The following is a 20,153-nucleotide window of genomic DNA, read 5'->3' on the forward strand; positions in this document are numbered from 1 at the left end:
TGAACAAAATTGTACAAATTCAATTTCCGTATATTTACTCTCACCGCTTATACATGATAAAGGTTGTTGACAAACTTATGGGAGAAAGTATGTGTTAGAATGCTAATACCGTTTATTCATTATATAAACACGTTTTTTTTAGTTATAAATTACTGCATGGATACAAATATTAAGTTCAGAAAAATAGTTTAGATATAAAATCAATGATACCGTTGATTAAACATAAGATAACATACTTCGAAAATCTTATACATGACCAAGAATTCTTCTATGGAAATCGGATTGGATTGAACTAGAGGTAAAACTACCCGGCTGTTTGTGAAGATGACGTGTGATGGGTGACGTTTTGCCTTGCTTACTTGCCCGATCCCGATAGTCTGCTGTCTGTCCTGTCAATCTTTCGTTTACCAGAAATTCTGAGATACCTGTGGTGTTTTTTAAAATTGTATACACAAACCTTTGTAATATATTTGGGAGCAACGCAATTTGTGACTGTATAGAACACTAATGGCATTCAAACGTGATAAAAAAGAGGAGGAGGATGGTAGGATATGTTAAAAGGATAATGTTAATTAATGTTAAGTTGTTAACCTATCAGCTTAGGCTTCAAATTCAACTTTTTGTTGTAGGCCCCTAGTTTCTAAATACAATTAACAAATTAAAAAAAATTCCCATTTTAAGCCTTAGGCTATATGATAATATTTTGCAGAATATTGTAGCTTAAAATTGTCTCACCTAGGGCCTCTAGATAGGATAGATATTGTAGGACTATTCTGAAAACGGCTGCACTTTACGTCCTACACCCGTTCGAATGAAAAATATTGATATATAGATTATTTGATATAGCCTATCGATTATTTCATTCGGTTAGTTAGGTGAGGTTTTAAGTTTCAACTAACCAAACTTGATATATCAAATGATATAATCGATATAGGCCCTATCAATCGATATATTCATTCGAATGAGTGTAGGGCGTAAAGTAAAGTGCAGCCCTGAAAACTAGTCATTAAGCCACTGCCTATACAAATGGGATAGGTAAGTTACAGTTCTGCAGATAACTTAACCTATGATCGGATGAAAATGTCATAAAATATAAATACTGTATCGTACATAAGTTTTCATGGGGTAGACTTCCGTATCTGTTGGCACAAACAATGGAATGAAAATATCGATTATTCAATTGTTTCATTCGATATATCGATTGGTTAGTTAGGTTAGATTAACCTTACCTAACTAACCAAACGATATATCGAACGATATTTTCATTCGGTTGTTTGTGCCAACAGATACGGAAGTCTACCCTTATCATGATATAGGCCTATAATACCAATAATTAGTATCAAATAAAATTAAATGTCTTTATTGTTTTTAACATGGAAATTAAATAGGAATATTTTAAGACATAACTTAATGGTCTTTCCAACTTACAAGATCCTGACTTACAGTGCCATGGCGGTTAGGTTATGTTTGGTTGGTTTAGAAAAAGGTAAATTTTGATAAGTAATAGTACCTTATTTTTTACTGTCTCAAACTATACTGAGTTGTGGGCAGCCCTCTTCCTGAAAAGACCCAAACAAAAAATAAATATTTAAATTTAATAACTTGTGAGTCAATCCTTTAAGTATTTTAAATTAAATATTTAAATGTTTTAATTAATCAATATTCATATGAAATTATGATTACATCTGATAATACATCAAAGGTTCGCTACGGAACTGTTCCCAATGGGATATTCATTTATATACTCCTAAGCTAAAACTACTTTTAAAGGATAGCAACTAAACCCCTCATATCTTGTTCTATATGGATACTTTATGTTGACAATTGAACTCTTCCGTCTTGAATCAAAGTCTGATATACTGCTGTAACCACTAGCCTAGTGATTACTTAGCAAGTTATCATATCTAGTTCAAATCTCATGCAGTCTACTCAGATTTAGACGTTTAGAAATGAAGCGATACTTATATAAACAGGTAACTGTAGTTGCTGCTTTTGTATGAGAAAATTGGACAAGAACATGCTGGCACTCAGGGGGACACTTGGGTAAATCAGGATATTGTCTCTTTCATAAACTCAACAATTACAGTATCTTCAACTAGCCTTTAGCTTTACACCCAAGAATATAATGAAAATAACTGGATGTAGAAAAATAAACTAGGCCTAGGTAAAGCAACATGGCAACCTTGAGCTTACAACTGTACTCTCATTGATTTAAGAAACATAACAGGTTGGAGGGGGGTTAAATATTTAATATGATAACAGTGAAATTAACATTATTCTAGCATAAAACATATAATTTCTGCAATAAACTTAGGCCCACCTAATTGCCAAACTAAACAAAAATAGTACCGGTACCCAAACAAAGAACCCAAAAGTATCTGATTTAATTTGTTTCCTTTTCAGGTGGGGGAAATCCGTTTCAAAACCTTGATAAAACTAGCGTTCTTCAAGAAGCAAGAACATTCAATGACACTCCTGTAAATCCAAGAAAATGTACACACATCCTTACTAAAATTCTGTACCTACTAAATCAGGTAAAGTATATCCCTAGCACAAGCTGACAACACAGTATTTATAATGGCAACATTGTCCTCATGTTTATATAGGCATAAGTTAGTCTAATGTAGGCCTACACTTGATTAGTATGTTTCATCACTAAGTAAGGTCTACTTTTCTATACAAGATAGCTATAACATTGATACAAGATGGCTGAAACAACCAAGATGAAGTCGAGGCTGTAAAGGCGTTTAGGACCTTTTAATAAACTATATTTTTGTCATACTACATACCATTATTAAAGCTAATTATTTTTCAAAAAAAGTTTGTACCGGTATCGTTTACCATTGTAAATTATTCCCCAAAATTATAATGATCAAGTTTTCCTCTTATATGAATGTCTGTTACCATTGTTTAGGTGCATTAGGTATCTTACTCCGCTATCTAAATTTAAATATAAGCCTAAATTAGAATTATTATAATATTTTTACATTTTTTGCTTGAATGTCGATATATATGTATTTATTGTATTGAAATTGTAATGCACAGCTGATGACCTGGGCTCCATTTTCAATGTAGTTGGCAGAAAAATTATTTTTGAATTTTCATATGTGATGTAGGCCTATATAAACATTACAAGCAAGAAATGTCTACAATACTTAACACAACGATTTAAAATCATCCATATAATTGTATCTTTTGTCTACAGGGAGAACAACTGGGCTCCACCGAGGCGACAGAGGTTTTCTTTGCTATGACAAAGCTGTTTCAGTCACGGGACGTTGTGTTGCGACGGATGGTCTACCTCGGTATCAAGGAACTGTCGTCTCTGGCAGAGGATGTGATCATCGTCACTTCCAGTCTGACCAAGGACATGACGGGACAAGAAGATCTTTACAGAGCAGCGGCTATTAGAGCCCTTTGTAGCATCACTGATGTAAGTAAGCCTAGCGATTGATTTGAAATAACTATTTGTCTTAAATTCTGTGAATTTAGACTACTATGAGTCAGTTCACCATCAGTAAAATTAGGTTAGGTCACTGTATACAAGACTTTGATGAAAAAATAAAAATAGTCAGTTTTGTGCTTATTTTAGGACTACCTACCGGTATTGTCCAATGTGTCCAAGTATCTATTTAAGGAAAGTTTAAATAGAATCATCGTATTAAAAATTTCAAGACTCTTGAAAATGTTAAGTGTTGTAAGTTGTTTCTTTTATTTACTTTTCGTACGTTTAATAACACGTAAAATGCTGATCAAGAAGTTATTTGGTACCTACCTATTTAGTCATATAGCTTTTCTAAATTGTCTAGACTGGTTATTGGTTGAACATATTGTCCAGTTATCCCTAAGGGACAAGAATGGTAAAAAATTCTCTAGAGGTTACTTGCTCATTTTACAAGAGACAAACCCACAATTCTTCGTCCTAGATTAAAAGACAGTATCTGACTTTTACTCTGATAATAAATTAATTCAATTTTTAAACAATTTAACCCTTTCTGTGCTCTGGGACGATATCTTTGCTTGTCTTTTTCCTTAAAAGTCTTATAGACAGCGGGGCCCATCCCCCCCTAGACTCATGACGCACCCCCCCCCCCCCAATCGAGCACCAGCTCCCCCCCCCAGCATAAATGAGGTACCTACACGACAAATGTGTAACATTATTCCCCGGCCCAGCATGATTTGTAAAACTAAAAGAAGATTTTTATAGATTAATAGATTTTTTTAGATTTTGAAAATTCAAACCCAGTTAATCTATATAAATAAATAAGAGTTTTGTTTGTACATTGCTCAGAATTATACATATTTTTGGTTATTTTTACGTTTTATACATTAAATAAGTTGAAACCTGTCTTATCCCAATTTCTGTCTGTCTGTCACGGCTCAGAAGGCATTTTACGCAGCCTACTCTAAAGAAAACTAGAGTACATATTATGATTCTAATAGTTTAATTGTATTGACCATTGCGTTAATATGACAAATTATAATTAAACATACCTTGTCAGACAATCCTTAACATTTAGTGTCAAAATTGCTACATATGTTTCGGCGGCTATTTAAGCATCTCCGCCATCTTCAGGCAAACAAAAGGATCCACTTGATGTGTCGTCAGAATAAATAAAACACACAGACTCAGTCATTTTACCGATTTTTTACTCGCACACTAAGCTTTGCCCCTGTGGCAAGCCTAGCACTTTTCGGACAAAGTAAGTAAATAACTCTAGCATTTTTTGGAAAATTACAAAAAAATCTAGCTTCAAAAGAATTAAGGAAACACCTTTTAGTGATGTCTTCAGGGAGGTTTAAATAATGAGATTTACTTGCTGATGCCAGCCATTGCCCTAACCTCCCTCAAGGTCAGGTAGCTTGCCTCAACTTGATCTGAGAACTGTTATAAGTGTTACCTAAGATGCTTGAAAATACCACTAGTTCTAAGCAGTTTATATGTGACATGTTGCTGCTTTTACAGTCCACGATGCTGCAGACGATAGAGAGGTACATGAAGCAGGCTATAGTGGAGCGTAACTGTGCAGTCAGCAGTGCGGCGCTGGTCAGCAGTCTGCATCTCACACGTGTGGCCAACGACGTGGTCAAGCGATGGGTCAACGAGGCTCAGGAGGCTGTCAACTCAGACAAGTCAGTATCCGTTGTCTTGCTGACATGTTGGAATCGTATTGACATGGCTATTATTTATGAAAATCTCTAGAAGACCTCTTGGACCTTTTCCGTTAATTCACTACCACCAGTGGAATGTGGTTAGGTTAGGTTAGGTTTTTCTAACTCTATACTAACCCAACCTAACCAAATTTTAATTCACTACCACTTCTATTGCTAATAATCTATTGCTCTAAAGACTAGTGGTAGTGAATTCACGGAAAAAGTCTGACCCCTTTAAAAATTCACATCATATAAAAACGTAATATTAGGCCTACTTATTTACATTTTGGAATATTATTATAGGCACACCTCACTATAAGCAACAGAAGTGTACTGGCAAAATGACAAGGACGGTTTAAACTACCTGTATATTTTTTTCTTAATTATAACAGGAAACTAAAGATTTTTACTTGTCCAAAGTTGCTTTAAGTTATTGTAAAATTTTAAATTTGTGTATGAAATCTGAGATAGTTGACTATTTTGTGAACAAGGTCATTGTATTGTACATCTGAGGTGGATACCATTCCTCCTTAGGTATTTCTAAATTTACCATGGAAAATTGAGGAAGTACTGCTGTATTGAGCCAATGCTATGCCAGTGCTTTGTTGTTTAAGTGAATTTCCCATATAGAGAATAAGCTATTACCGTAGGTCTCGTGGTAAGACTTAGACCTGGGACCGATTGACTTTTTCCGTATATATATGTGTGTGTCCGTTTGCGCGATAACTTGAGCAAAAATGATACCATTTTGATGAAATTTGGTACAAACGTGTAAACCTACGTTTATTCAAACGAGTTTGCGAACGAGCATAGTTGGACTATGAGAACGGGGGTTTATGGGCGGTTTTATGGGGTAAAAATTGGGTTTTCCCATTGTTTACCCTAAAAACACAAAATTTCATTATTTCTCTCCAAACCATTTTGTAGAGCTTAAAAAAATAAATAATTTTGTATATTGAAGCGTTATTCTATGCCCAATGGTTACGGAGATAATTTAAAAAAATTGTAAATTTAAAATTCCCATCTTATGGAGTATTAATGAACTGTTGTAGTTTACTTGTTTATGGATATATTTTGATAAAATTTGGCAATTTTGTTTATTTCATACTAAGCTATCAACATTTCAATAAAAACACACACCTCAATACCTTCCCTTGAGCAGCAAACCTAGGTACTCTTTAAAATTAATGTTATTTAAATTGGAAATAAATCTGACAATTTTCAGGGAATATTTTAGTAGAAATCCAGCCAGGTAAATGGAAATTTGCTCAGTCTGCAGGTTTGCTGCGGCGAGGGTATTTTAGTGTTACAATGGATGCTTATTTCAGCATGATGGTGCAATACCACGGGCTGGGTGTTCTCTACCACATACGCAAGACTGACCGCCTCGCTGTCACAAAACTGGTGGCCAAGTTGACCAGAATGTCTCTTAAGAGTCCTTTCGCTGTCTGTATGCTGGTAAGTTTATCATTCAAGAATAGTAGTCAGTATTCCATTTTTTGTTCATTATCTATATACCACAGTTAGTTCAACCACCAACTTGTTATAACACTTCAACTACATGGTAACTTTAAAATATATTTGTTCTTTTATATACAGTAGGCCTAGTTATTTTATAACTGTTATGTTTCTGCAGATCCGTATCGTCTGCAAACTGTTGGAGGAGGAAGGCGGTGAGTTTGCTGACTCTCCGCTGTTTGAATTTGTCGAGTCATGCTTGAGACACAAGTCGGAGACTGTGATCTACGAGGCTGCCCATGCCATTGTCAATCTGAAGCAGACGACGCAGCGAGAGCTGGCTCCAGCTGTCAGTGTGTTACAGCTGTTCTGCAGCTCGCCCAAGCCTACCCTGCGCTTTGCAGCCGTACGCACTCTCAACCAGGTGTGTGATATTGACGATTTGAAGATTACAATTTTTAGATCAGCTGGCCGATATTGAAAAAACTTGCGTTCTAGTCAAAGCAATAAGTAAAAACAGCCTAACCTCAGAATTTAAAGTATGTAACATATTCTATCTGAATTTAAATTGTTCAATACAGTCCACTTAATGGTACGTAATAAAATATAATGAAATCATTCAGAGTACTATAATAGAGCACAGCAATTCCAGAGAGCATAGTCTTTAAGTGTTTTCCTTCAAAAAGTCTTTAAGTGCAAAATATTTTGTAATCCGGTAATTTGTAATTACCGGACTTAATTTGGAGGTTACTGTAAATGTGCCTAATTTACAGTTGATTTTTTTTAGCTAGAAACGGTTAAGGTTTGGTGGAATATCTTTGAAGGTTACCCTTTTTGTTTTTGGCTGTTTTGAGATCTTTTGTTCATACTTGTCAAATTTTAGGTTAAATAGCTACAAAAAAACTGGCATGTTGTCAATTAGGGACCGTGTTGTATTACTTACGAAAGATTGCTAGTTTATGATCAAATAAATCAATTTGGTATATTTCATTGTCTAATTTATTATAACACATTCAGTATTAAGGCTACTGCATTTTATAAACCAAACTCGACTCTTGCTTCCTAGGCAATAGTGAGATATTAGCAATCCGATTGGCTGTTAATTATAATTTAAATGGGTCAAAAGGTTAGTCTATAAAGATGTATCTCGTTATCTTGAGAGCATTTAATTTAATGATTGACATTAATTTTCCATGAAGATTCAATATTTTTATATTTGCTCATGTTAATTTATTTTCAATGCAACCATCACTTGTACATTGGAGATAACAATTTATTAAGTATCAACTTATTCATTAGTTAGTTGATTTGGAATTAGGAATTAGCCTATGTCTCTAATTTCAAAGTAATTATTCTCTAATGGCCAAGTGAGTTTATAAAAGTAGATTATGTTTAAAGTATAGTATTTAACTAATTGTCAATTACAAGAATGTATGCCAGTTTGTTTGTATTGTTTTGAATTAACCTAAAAATTTGACACATATGAACCCATTATCACAGTACAGCCAAAAAAGGTTAATCTTCAAAGATATTCCACCACACCTAAACCGCTTCTAGCTAAAAAAAATCCTACTGTATCATGGTGAACCTTCATAGAGAGCTATTTTTAACTGTAGGTATAGCTGTAGAAACTGGGCTCAGCTGTACTTTATTAAAGGAAAATAAACAGCTGATTAGGCAGTATCAAAGCCACACAGATCATCCCACTCTATTCTAAATTCATCCTGCGTTCATTCGGCTTGTAATACCCACCTGATGATACTGTCTCAAGAATTAATGATGATAATAATAGAAACCTGATGCTTTAAAGTCTTAAAGTGATGTATAATTAAATTACAATCACATATCAAATCATATCATGGTGTAAGTCACGAAGGTAATGTATTTATGTAGTAAATTAACGTTTTAAATGTTTGTTTATTCAGTTGTATATTGTTTTCACCATGTTTCAGGTGGCAATGTCACATCCAGCCGCAGTGACAGCCTGTAACCTAGACCTGGAGAATCTGATCACAGACTCCAACCGATCCATCGCCACCCTGGCCATCACCACCCTGCTCAAGACTGGGGCGGAGTCATCCGTGGACAGACTCATGAAGCAGATAGCCTCCTTTGTGTCGGAGATTAGTGACGAGTTCAAGATTGTTGTTATACAGGTAAGGTCAAACTGTTTTTCATTTCACGATTAAATAAATAAAAATGCCTTTATTTATCAATGAGCAAAATGATCTGGATTGGATAAGAATGAATTTTTTTTATAGGAGAATTACCTGAGTAGGAAAGAATTTACTCTGGCTCAAGAAACATAAAAACTTTAATAATATACTTTACTGATACTAACAACAATTTTAATAATCAAATAATCAAACTAACAAATAAATAAATAGAACAATAACAAAACAGAAACAATACAATAAAATAACAATAATCAACCATCAGCGTACAATTCTTTTATCTTAACTCTAAAGGATGACAAGGCATGTTTTTTGAGGCCAGAGGGGAGGTCGTTGTACAACTTTGGGCCGAAGTATGAGAAGATTCTCCTTCCAAACTCAAGCTTCACTCTTGGAAAGTGATGCTGGAGACTTCCATGGCGGGTACTGCACTGAGAGACCTCCTCCCGTAAAGAGAGCCTCTCAAGAAGGTACTGTGGCTCCTGTACGACAAGAGCCTTGTGCACCATGCAGCACGTCATTATCCTGCAAACAGTGTCTACTGTTGTCATCCCGGCTACAGCTCTAAATGGAGTGATGTGTAAAAAATTTTTGAGGCAAAAAATGAATCAAATAGCAGAGTTTTGAAGTTTTTGCATTCGGTTCATGTTTTCTACGTAGATGATGTTTTCATAAGCAGGGAGACAATATGTGAACACCGACAGGACTAGTGACTGCATGAGGCAGATGACTTCTGAACATGTACAGCCCTCTCAGCCTTCCTAACGCACACTGCGAAGCATGTGTGACATGGTCAGAGAAGGTGAGGCTGTTATCAAGCACAACGCCAAGAGTCTTTGACTTGTCACACAGTCAAAGATTCCCCGTTGAACACCACTCACTCCTTTCTCGTTGAGGGACTGCACCAAGTCACATGGCGCCATATGCATCACAGTACACTTGCCAGTATTGAGTTTCAACCCATTTGCCTCCCTGACCAGAAAAGGATTTCTTTTAGGTCAGAGTTAATGAAATCGAGTGAAGCTCTCATCTGGGATGGCTCATAGGACAAGTGCAGCTGTGAGTCATCGGCATACAAATGAACTGTACAATGTTGCACACAGTTAGGAAGGTCTGCCGTGTACAAATTGAACAGAACAGGCCCAAGACAGCTGCCTTGAAGAATTCCTTGGGTTTTGACAAGCGGGTTTGATGTTTCACTCTCTAATTGCGTCACTTGCCTTGAGTCTAAGTATGACCTTATCCAATTGCAAAATATTTTTGTCAAAGCCATTATACACTATGATTAAAAACAGTACTATCTTGTTGAAGCAAAATTATTAAACAAATTGTTTTTGTATTTAGTTTTGAAACTAAGGATTGTGACAATGAGCAAAATGATCTGGATTGGATAAGAATGAATTTTTTTTATAGGAGAATTACCTGAGTAGGAAAGAATTTACTCTGGCTCAAGAAACATAAAAACTTTAATAATATACTTTACTGATACTAACAACAATTTTAATCTAGGAAGGTTCGAGTTGAGACAGACTAATGTTTTTCTGTGATTTTTCCTACTTACTCTTTTACCTGGACAAGACGATATTTGATCTCTCAATGTGTCTTCTCTCCAGGAAGACAATGTATTAGACCAATTGGTCAGACCTTATAGTCCAGCTTAAAATTTCAAACAGAACAGTTCTAAACTTGATTCCTAGGTGTAAACGCAAAGATAGCTTTCAGCCGTTTTTGTTCAGATACTTGAATACTGTACTGAGTGATTCTTGAAGATTTCATGTCTTAAATGATATCCAATAAATTAATTTTTCAGCTTAATTGTTTGTGGCCAAGTTCACAGATCATATATCCTTCAACACCAAGAAATTGATTGCCGAAACAATTATCTGATGTATTCGCTTTAACTTTAACACAGGCAATACGAGCGCTGTGTCTCAAGTTTCCCCGCAAACACTCAGTTTTGATGAACTTTCTGTCAGCCATGTTGCGAGATGAGGGAGGTTTGGAATACAAAGCCTCCATAGCAGACACTGTCATCACTATCATAGAAGAGAACCCTGATGCCAAGGAAACTGGTGAGTTGGTAAAGTAATCATGATTGAAGTATTTTTTAATAGTCATCAAGCTTACAATTTCAATGGTGTGGAGGTTTGGAAATATTTTCATTTAGTCTTCGTAAGTCAATATTGAAAAACTTTCGCCAATTTATTACAAAAAATTGTATCATGGTTGAAAAAAGTGTAGACACATAGTCACTACACAAAATAATAAATAACTTGACCAACACTAGTTTACAGAAAAAAAGTATTGTAAACACTTTTAAGTTGAAAATGTAGCAATCTACTGTCTAGTCTAGTATAATATTTAGTTTTAATCACATTTAATCAAAAATCACCTTCAGAGTTGATCTAATAGAGGATTTATTGTGGACCCAGTTCCCATTCTATGTCTTTGGGCTATTATTTAATGATGCTAATTAACAACAGATTAATAGTTGACTATATCTAAACTAGTGCTAGGACTATTCATTTACAGGAAAAATCATGCTTTTGGCATAAAAACATAAAATATATACTATTCGGTCATTTTAATAATATTGATGAAAATCAGAAAGCTTTACTTTAGGTAATATCAATGGGAGATGTGAATTTATGATCGTAATTAGTGATGTGCCGATACCAAAATTGATCGATTCTCGATACAGATACCTGAAAAATCTATCCTTAATACCGATACCATTTAAAATTTTGTAAATGAACTTTTATACTACCTCTCTTTATGTCAATCAATTAGTATTTTTGATCAATTGAGTGTTTTTCAAGTAAATAAAAAAATTATGCAGCAATGAAACATTCTAACTAGCCAATTTATTTTACATCCTTCTAAACACATTAAAAAAACTACCATAAAGGTGATTTATTTATTTATTTATATCAACGGTAAATACTACTCGACTCGAGGTCGAGTATTTGAAAAAACTTGAGTAATTACTCGAAGGTCGAGTACTCGCCCACCCCTACAACGGATACACCATTTACAAAGGATCTCATAAAGGTGATGATGATCTAACAACAAAAATCAAAAAAGAAAATGTAGAGATGTGGCAGCCTTATATTTTCAGTCAAGCCAAACTCGAGGTAATATCGTGATCCTCTCCAGTGGTCGTGGAGATATATTGTCGTATTCTGGGATCACAGCAAAATAAAAAATAACTTCCTCAATTACCGAACATCATCATTTTCGCGGTCGCGGCAAAATCATGAACATCTCCGCAGCCGTGTAGACCTCATCATCGTCTCCCACGGTCACAGAAACGTCATCGTCCCCGCCTGCAAATGTGGCAAAATCATGAACATCTTCCGCAGCCGTATAGACATCATCATTGACTGCTGCGCATATAGACATCATCATTGACTGCCGCGGTCAAGGTAACGTTATCGTCGTCTTTTCTGATCGTGGCAAAACATGAACATCTCCCGCCGCTGTAGAGACGTCATCATTGACTCCTGCAGTCACGGAATCGTCATCGTCGTCGTACACGATCGCGGCAAAATTGTGAACATCTTCCGCGGCCGTGTAGATGTCCTTTTCGTCTGCTGCGGTCACAGAAACTTCATCATCGTCTTGCAAGACCGCGGCAATAGTGGTATCTTTCTGATCAGCATGTGGGTATCGGTATCGGAATTGACTTTTAATGATCGATTCTCGATACCAATACCTAGGTCCAAGTATCAGTGGTATCGAGAATCAGTATCAAGAATCGACACATCCCTTATCATAATCAGTCTTCGGTTACTACTTGAACCTGTTGTAATTTGCAAGTAAAATTCAACCTACCAAAATAACAGAAGGGAACAGAACATGTTAAACATTAACCTTTTGTAAAAAAAATTCTGGATAGAGCTAACATTACCAAATGTGTGCCAAAATTTTATCAATATTGTATTTTCGATCTGTTACTATGTTATTGCAATGTTGCAGGCCTGGCACACTTGTGTGAGTTTATCGAGGACTGTGAACACACCAGTCTGGCAGTGCGGATATTACATCTCCTAGGCAAGGAAGGCCCTCGCACTAGACAGCCTTCCAGGTATGGGCCACTCACAGAGTGAATATTCAGTCTAAATTTATCGCCTCTCTCAGTTTTGGATGCAGTACTTTTGATCATTTGTATGATATAAAATGCAATAGGCTTAGTTAAAATAAATTAAACTTTTAGTTTAGCGTATTTAAAAAGTTGACATATTCAACAAAAATCAGTAAATTTTTGACATGAGTGCACTCTGTCAGTGGATCAATGAAACCATGTCAATTTTTATTATAAAACTTGGTTCAATTTTAACACAGGAATAGGATTTTTACTCGTAGAAAATAGTCATAGATTACACAAACATCATTATTATATTTGAATTGAGTTTTTTAATGAATTTTTATGTTGATAAAATACTGAAACAAACTTAGGTTAGTGGCCAAACTAAGGATAATGTTGAACTGAAGTGATTGGAAAAGATATGCATCTATATCCATATGCTAATATTTGTGAATAGTGTAAAGTTGTCTTGTGCCATAGTAAACAGCTAGGCCCTTGTGCTCTATGTTACGAGTACGGTATTGTTGGTTGCAGGTACATCAGGTATATTTACAATCGAGTTATCCTGGAGAATGCAGTAGTCAGAGCGGCTGCTGTGTCTGCGATGGCTCAGTTCGGTGCTGCTTGTCCTCCTCTATTGGATAATGTTCAGGTAAATTAAATATGGTTGTTGAAGCATCATAGGTCATAAGTTAAATGAAAAAGACAAAGTAGTTGAGGGTTGGGAATACGTTTAGCGTTGTTTTACGTAGCATGACATAATCAAAAACATAAAGCTATAGTTTCAAATCTGTACAATTATATGTATGTTTTATTGTGTAATAGGTGGTAAGTCTTAAAAGAAAAAACCTTATTGTTTATAATTTTGGCAGGCTTAGATAGATTATTTTATCGAGTATTAAATTCACAGTACAGTCTAGTCCCGCGAACTTTGCTCCAGATAACCTGGCAGTCCTGGTGTGTCGGCAAGCCTAAAGAAGTTGTTACGGAGGTTACTTTTATTGCTTTTGCCATTTGGACTTGGCAATACTTGCAGACATTGATACCAGAACTCATGTTACGTTTACCTGAGGACCGTATAGCTAGCTAGTCAGTCAGCTTAATCACTAAGCTTATAAATATTTTGAGAAAAAAGTAAATCATGTTCTACTTAAACCAGTTTTATTTAGGTATTTCAATATGATTGTGTTGTAAATTTTGTATCTATATATGAGAGCTAGTCAGCATCTTTCTAGTCCACACTGTATCACTAGGCTATTGCTACTGCTAATTGTCACTTTATTAGGTGTTGTTGGTTGACAGGTGTTGTTGGCCAGATGTCAGATGGACACTGATGACGAGGTGAGAGACAGAGCCACATACTACCACAGCATACTGCAGACAGGGGACAAACAACTGATCAACCAATACATTCTGGAGCCTCTGCAGGTAGACAAAAAACAGTCCATGAATACAAGGTGCGAAATGGTGTACAAAACTATGCATAATATAGCCACCTCTAATGCCATGGTGAGACAAAAGTGGGTGGGAACGCCCCAGCCCCAGCCTACCGAAACAGCTGTTCCATTAAATCATAATGGAGCTTCCGTGCAATGTTTATGTTTACACATTTCTTATTATTGTTATTACCATGTCAATAGGTTGACCACTGTGTTGTTGCCAAACACCAACGCCGCAGCCTTGTATTGGAGGAGGCTATCATGATATTTTTTGATATTAGGTTTTGGTAATGTTCATTCTATTAAGAGAATATTTTGATTGTATTTTTTTTATGTTGATGCTGTTGATTAAATAATTAAGACCATGTAAAATAGTTGTGAGTTGTAAGCTTACAAATATTTTATACCACCATTACTTGCACATTGGTATCAATAATGAGAATTGGTTGTTAAATATTGATGTCGAAGTGTCTGGGAAGATCACGCAGTTGAAAATTACCGATATTTCACAGATATTTTGTAATGACTTGAATTGATCCCTCAAATGTATCCTTATCCTTATGGCAATTAAAGATTTATGATTATGTATTTAGGTGTCGCTGCCCAGCCTTGAACGTTGTCTGCACCAGTACACTTTACATCCGAACCCAGAGCCCTTTGACATATCTACAGTCCCAGCGGCAGCAGTCAACCCTGTTGAAGAAAAGGCTCCCGCTGAGGGCATCGTTACACCTGGTATGAATGATGTTGAATTTGTTTGAATTTCTCACCAATTTCAAATAATTTAAAGTTTTAACTGTAGTGATGGGCCGATTCCAGAATTGGTTGATTTCGATACCGATTCCAATTCCAGAACTCGGTTTTGATTCTTGACTCAGATGCCATTTTTTCAGTGGTCCATTAATTAATGACCCTTTATTTCATTCCATAATGGTGTTTTTATTTCAATTGAATTAGTGCATCCTAAATGTTCCACTATCCAACATAAGGTACCAAAATATCAGTGTTATAGTAAATGCCAGGATATGGACCATTTCCTCACAAAAACTAAATAAATGGCATGTTTAAAAATAGTTATCAAACTATCAGGGAAAATTCAAACGAAAATAAACCTCAATATTTCCTCTCATCTATAAACAGTGAACTTATTGTTGCAGCCCCCAAAGTGCCCGTTCCGAGGGAGGAGTCGTTTGCTGAGAAGCTTGCGGCCGTGCCTGAGTTGGCTTCCATTCCAGGACCTCTGTTCCACTCCTCTGAAGCTGTACAACTCACAGAGTCTGAGACAGAATATGTTGTCAAGTGCATAAAACACAGTTTCCCGCACCATCTTGTGTTGCAGGTGCATTTAATGTTGCTCATTATGTTTCTGTATCTTTCAGTTAAAAACATTTTGAGTGTACATGTCTAGTTCCATAAGGCTCTGAATCTTGTCATCTTTAAGATATGGAATGATTTACTTTATATCTTAATACAGTAGAACCTCTATAGTTCGACACTTTGTGGACTTAAGGGATGTCGAACTATTGAAATGTCAGACTATTGGGAGTAAATGGAGTTTAATATACAGGAAAGTAAAAACACACAAGTCTTATATAGAAATCACCCAAATTTATTAAATACTAAAAAGCTTAACAATTTCACTGTTCATTAGTTAAGTCTCAAGTAAACTATGAATGACAAATTAATGTTCAAGTCAGCTTACATCACAATAGTAACCGTTAAATATCACTTGACAAAATAGCTCAGCCTGTGTCGAATTATCGAAGGTTTACTGTAATCAAGTTGTACTCAGGAAGGTTAGATCTATAATGACTTTAAATATTGCAACTAGACAATTATTGTGTAAAATCTGAAGTCTGTATTTATGTGTGTTTCATGGCTTATGATGACCTGTGAGTGAGCTAATTTCAACCAAATTAAGGGTGAATTTTGCAATTTGTGCCTTTTTTTTATAATAGCCTACTACAGGACAAGCAACAGTTTATAAATATATCATTTTACTAAATGTTAAAAAATAGTGAACAACAACAAAGAAGCAGTAACAAATTGCTCAAAAACAGACGAATCTAACCTTACAATTGTATTGAGCTGTTCCATAATTAAGAGAAATTGGTGCACACAGATGTTGCTGAACTCACATTGGAACTAAAGCTTTTGGCTGTCATTATCCAAAGGATAAAACTTATTCTGAGCTTGTGTCTAAAAATGTCACTCACCGTAGTCCCTAGTAGTGAAATATATGGATTTAGTTTATTTTACAGCACTGAACTACCACATTTGTATATTTTGTAATGAATTGTTTGTTGACAGTTTGAGTGTTTGAACACACTGAACGAAGTGCTACTAGAAAGAGTAAGAGTTCAGCTGGAGCCCAGTGAAGGCTATCAGGTAGTCAAGGAAGTGGCCTGTCAGAAACTGGCGTACGGGGAGAAAGAGAGTGTTTATGTTGTGCTGAAGTTCCCTTCACAGCTGTCTGCTTCCATCGGTAAGATCATTTACAATTTAGTAGTACAATTTACATTTACTAAACTGATAGCAAAAGCTGAAAATGTGTACAGTCATAAAAACTTGTTAAAGCACCATGGCTCCCCCACATTCAGTTGTGGGCTCTGTAACCATGATCAGAATCTAAGCTAACCAGACACAAAAAAGTATGTTAATTTTATCTATCGTGTTTGTGGGTTGTTGTCGACTTTTGACTCCTTGTAGACCTGATGATGGTTCAACTAAAGAACCACAACTAGTTGTCACTACAGCAACCAAGGTTTAATAAATGCTAGTATTGTAAACCATTTTAAGGTCTAATTGTTGACTGAAGGAAACTGAAGTACACATCCCATCCATATGAACCAGCTGTTGGCGTTATGAAAAAAGAGCCAGTCACAGAATGCACTAGTGTCTAAAATTATATTTTCTACCTTATTTTTTGTTGCTGACCAAGTTTATGAGCCATAACAGTTTCCACAATAAGGCATTCCATTAGTTTGACTTGGTAAATAAGTTTATTTCTTCAGCAGAATTTTAGTAATTTAGATCAGCACAATCTGTCAGTGGCTATCTTCAACTACGACAATTTTTGATAAAAAGATCAGGCAAAAACTTAAAAGTGGGGATGGAATGTCTAGTTGTATCAGATAGTCAAAGGTATAATTAAGGTTATCATTTTAGGAAAAAGTATTTAACTTGGATTAAAGAAATACATATGAATAAAAATATAGGATGCAGAGGACACAGCTAACTCACCAGATGAAAGGTTGCAGACGAGTCACAGAACAAATGAGTCAAATGGTGAGTCGGTGGCTCAGTTGGTAGCGTCACGGACTTACGGCCGAAAACGTTTTATCAGTACAGTTCACCTTCGTACTGTACCAGCTCACTCATTGCTTTGCTGGATAGGTTCCACGCACAGATCTGTAGTCTATGTGGACAGGGGGGGTTCTATGTGTGGGGGTTGCAAGATTAAAAGAGGCCGCCAACCTCTTAAAATATATATATATATATTATATATTCTGTCACCTTAAACTGTGACATCTTATATTAAAGTGTTGTCTTTGTAACTGCCACCTACTTCTGAAGAAGCCTGAAGAGGCGAAATATATTTTGTTAATCAAATGTATAATTAAGTAATCCAGAGGCTAATCAACCCTTTGGAAGTAATATTTACAGTAATTCATTCTGCAATTTATTAAAGGAATAACTAGAGCACTAAATATTTATTTATAGGTTAAAGGAGATACGTCAGCGACTTTAATAATGGCATGTATATAAAGTTTTTATTTGTTTTTATTTTTTACATTGTAGGAACTTTTGGTGCTACTCTCAAGTTCATTGTAAAAGACTGTGATCCAGCTACAGGTTTACCTGATTGTGAAGAAGGCTATGACGATGAATACATGGTACGTACAAACAAATTCATAATAGGCCTATATATTATATTTTAATTAAAATTTCACTTGTGTTTAACCATTGGATTTTGCCCAAAATTAACACATGACCCAAAATTTGCCAGAATTATTTTTAAAATGTTAGTTATATTTTGTTACCCCAATGTTTGAAATCCTTTGAGAATTTACGTTTGGTTTGTGAGGACAGTTGGAGGACGTGGAAGTGACGCTGGCAGACCAGATACAGAAGGTGTCCAAGGCCAACTGGGCGGCCGCGTGGGAGGAGGCTGGTGACCCAGCCAGTGGCTACACAGAGATGGAGGACATGTTTGCACTCACCAGCATGAGTAGCATCGAACAGGCGGTGAGCAACGTTGTCAGCTTTCTGGGACTGCAGCCTGCCGAGCGCAGCGATCGAGTCCCACCGGGCAAGTCTTCACACACACTGTTCCTTGCAGGTCAGTTATTTGTCATAACACTATATACTGATTCATTCCAACGATGCAGTAAAACCCATTTTACCACACCCTGTAAACTAAAATACAGGTTAACCAATACTACATTAAAAAGTTTGATTCATTTGTAAAATTAGCTAGGTCTTAAGAATTGTCTGCCATGGTGGGGATAGTTAGCCGAGCTTGGCGAACAGAATGTAATTGAGCAGTCAATTACATCTCATAGCATTATAAGTTCACAAAAGAATAGTCAACTGTGGATTAAGCTAATTAAGATTGTGTGTGTTCAGTTTTAGTTTAAGATGACACAATGTAAATTATTAATAAAATGTAATTAAAAATTGTTAAAAACGTAAAATATGACTGTTGAGGATCTTTTTGAACCGAAATAGCCTTAAGATTCCAACTATTGTTTAGCACAAAATAATTGGTTATACAAAACGACCTCGTCCCGGTCCTTGTTGGGGTTTTACTGTGTGTCTTTCAAAGAACTATGCCATTCCAGTATTCAAAAATCGTCTCTCATGTGCATGTGGAATCAGCTTTCTCCAAACAAAGCTCTAAAACAGATCACCCAAAATGGTTTAACCTAAAAAGTACAACTATTTAATGTTCAAGATACAAACCTCACTTGGTTCACAAGGTTTTTCATTCCAGAAAACCTCGGTATTTGAAGAAGTTGATCTATCAAAGTGAAGGTACTGGGCAGTACTGCCTTCTGCTCATACCGTGAAGTTAGACATTTTTTTCATATTTTGGACATTCCATTTATAGTTTTTTTTTGGCCTCAATTCATAATAAGCACCAGTTATATTTCCTCCTTTGAAAGTAGTTGAACATTCTTTAAAAATAAAGGCTTTTATTCAGAATTTTACTCATACAGAATTCTTTTCATTCAAAAAGAATGCATAAAGAATATTTGGATTTCAGCTGTGTCACCTAACTTGCAATTATAATTGAGAGGACCATTGTTTGCAATGGTGAAGCAAACCATCGTGATCATCGTAATCATAAACCATCATTAATATGAACTCGCTGAATCCTGAGTCTATATTATAGAATAAAACCGTAACAAGAATGTGTGTTTGCATCTAACAGGTGTTTTCCGAGGAGGCTATCAAGTATTAGTGAGAGCCAAGTTGGCACTAGGAGACGGAGTCACTATGCAACTCACTGTCAGATCCACTGAACCTCAGGTCGCGGATCTGATCACATCCACCGTAGGATAGATGAATATCCCATAGTTCTTTGTATAAATAAAATATAAGATTAAACATGTTATAACTTAAACTTGTGTTGTCATTTATTATAACCCCTTAGAACTCACTGAATTATTAAGTGATTTGGATTTAAAAAAGAAGTTCTTTGTGCACAGCACAGTAACAGTAAATAATCTAATCCACTTATTTTGTCACAACTTCCACCTAAACCAGCAACTATTAATTTTTCTCATGAGTTGATAATAAGTCTTGTTTCCATGGTTGGAGCTTTTGTTTCATTCG

The 20,153-nt window shown here is 35.7% G+C and overlaps 1 protein-coding gene across 1 annotated transcript; it reads left to right on the top strand.

The window, feature by feature from the left end:
* Positions 1 to 340: 340 nt before the first annotated feature.
* Positions 341 to 19,941, top strand: LOC128996041 (coatomer subunit gamma-like). Its single transcript, XM_054421172.1, has 17 exons — positions 341 to 544; positions 2,404 to 2,534; positions 3,206 to 3,433; positions 4,967 to 5,133; positions 6,483 to 6,612; positions 6,791 to 7,036; positions 8,565 to 8,768; positions 10,699 to 10,858; positions 12,765 to 12,873; positions 13,408 to 13,525; positions 14,176 to 14,301; positions 14,906 to 15,047; positions 15,470 to 15,651; positions 16,623 to 16,797; positions 18,114 to 18,208; positions 18,405 to 18,654; positions 19,750 to 19,941. The coding sequence occupies exons 1-17, from the start codon at positions 508 to 510 to the stop codon at positions 19,878 to 19,880; spliced, it is 2,631 nt and encodes an 876-aa protein (XP_054277147.1). The 5' UTR covers positions 341 to 507; the 3' UTR covers positions 19,881 to 19,941.
* The last annotated feature ends 212 nt before the right edge of the window (positions 19,942 to 20,153 follow it).

The sequence above is a fragment of the Macrosteles quadrilineatus genome, unplaced genomic scaffold (assembly GCF_028750875.1).
Source record: "Macrosteles quadrilineatus isolate MER2022 unplaced genomic scaffold, UCM_ALF_1.0 Scaffold_5__1_contigs__length_97177068, whole genome shotgun sequence".
NCBI classification, from domain to species: domain Eukaryota; kingdom Metazoa; phylum Arthropoda; class Insecta; order Hemiptera; family Cicadellidae; genus Macrosteles; species Macrosteles quadrilineatus.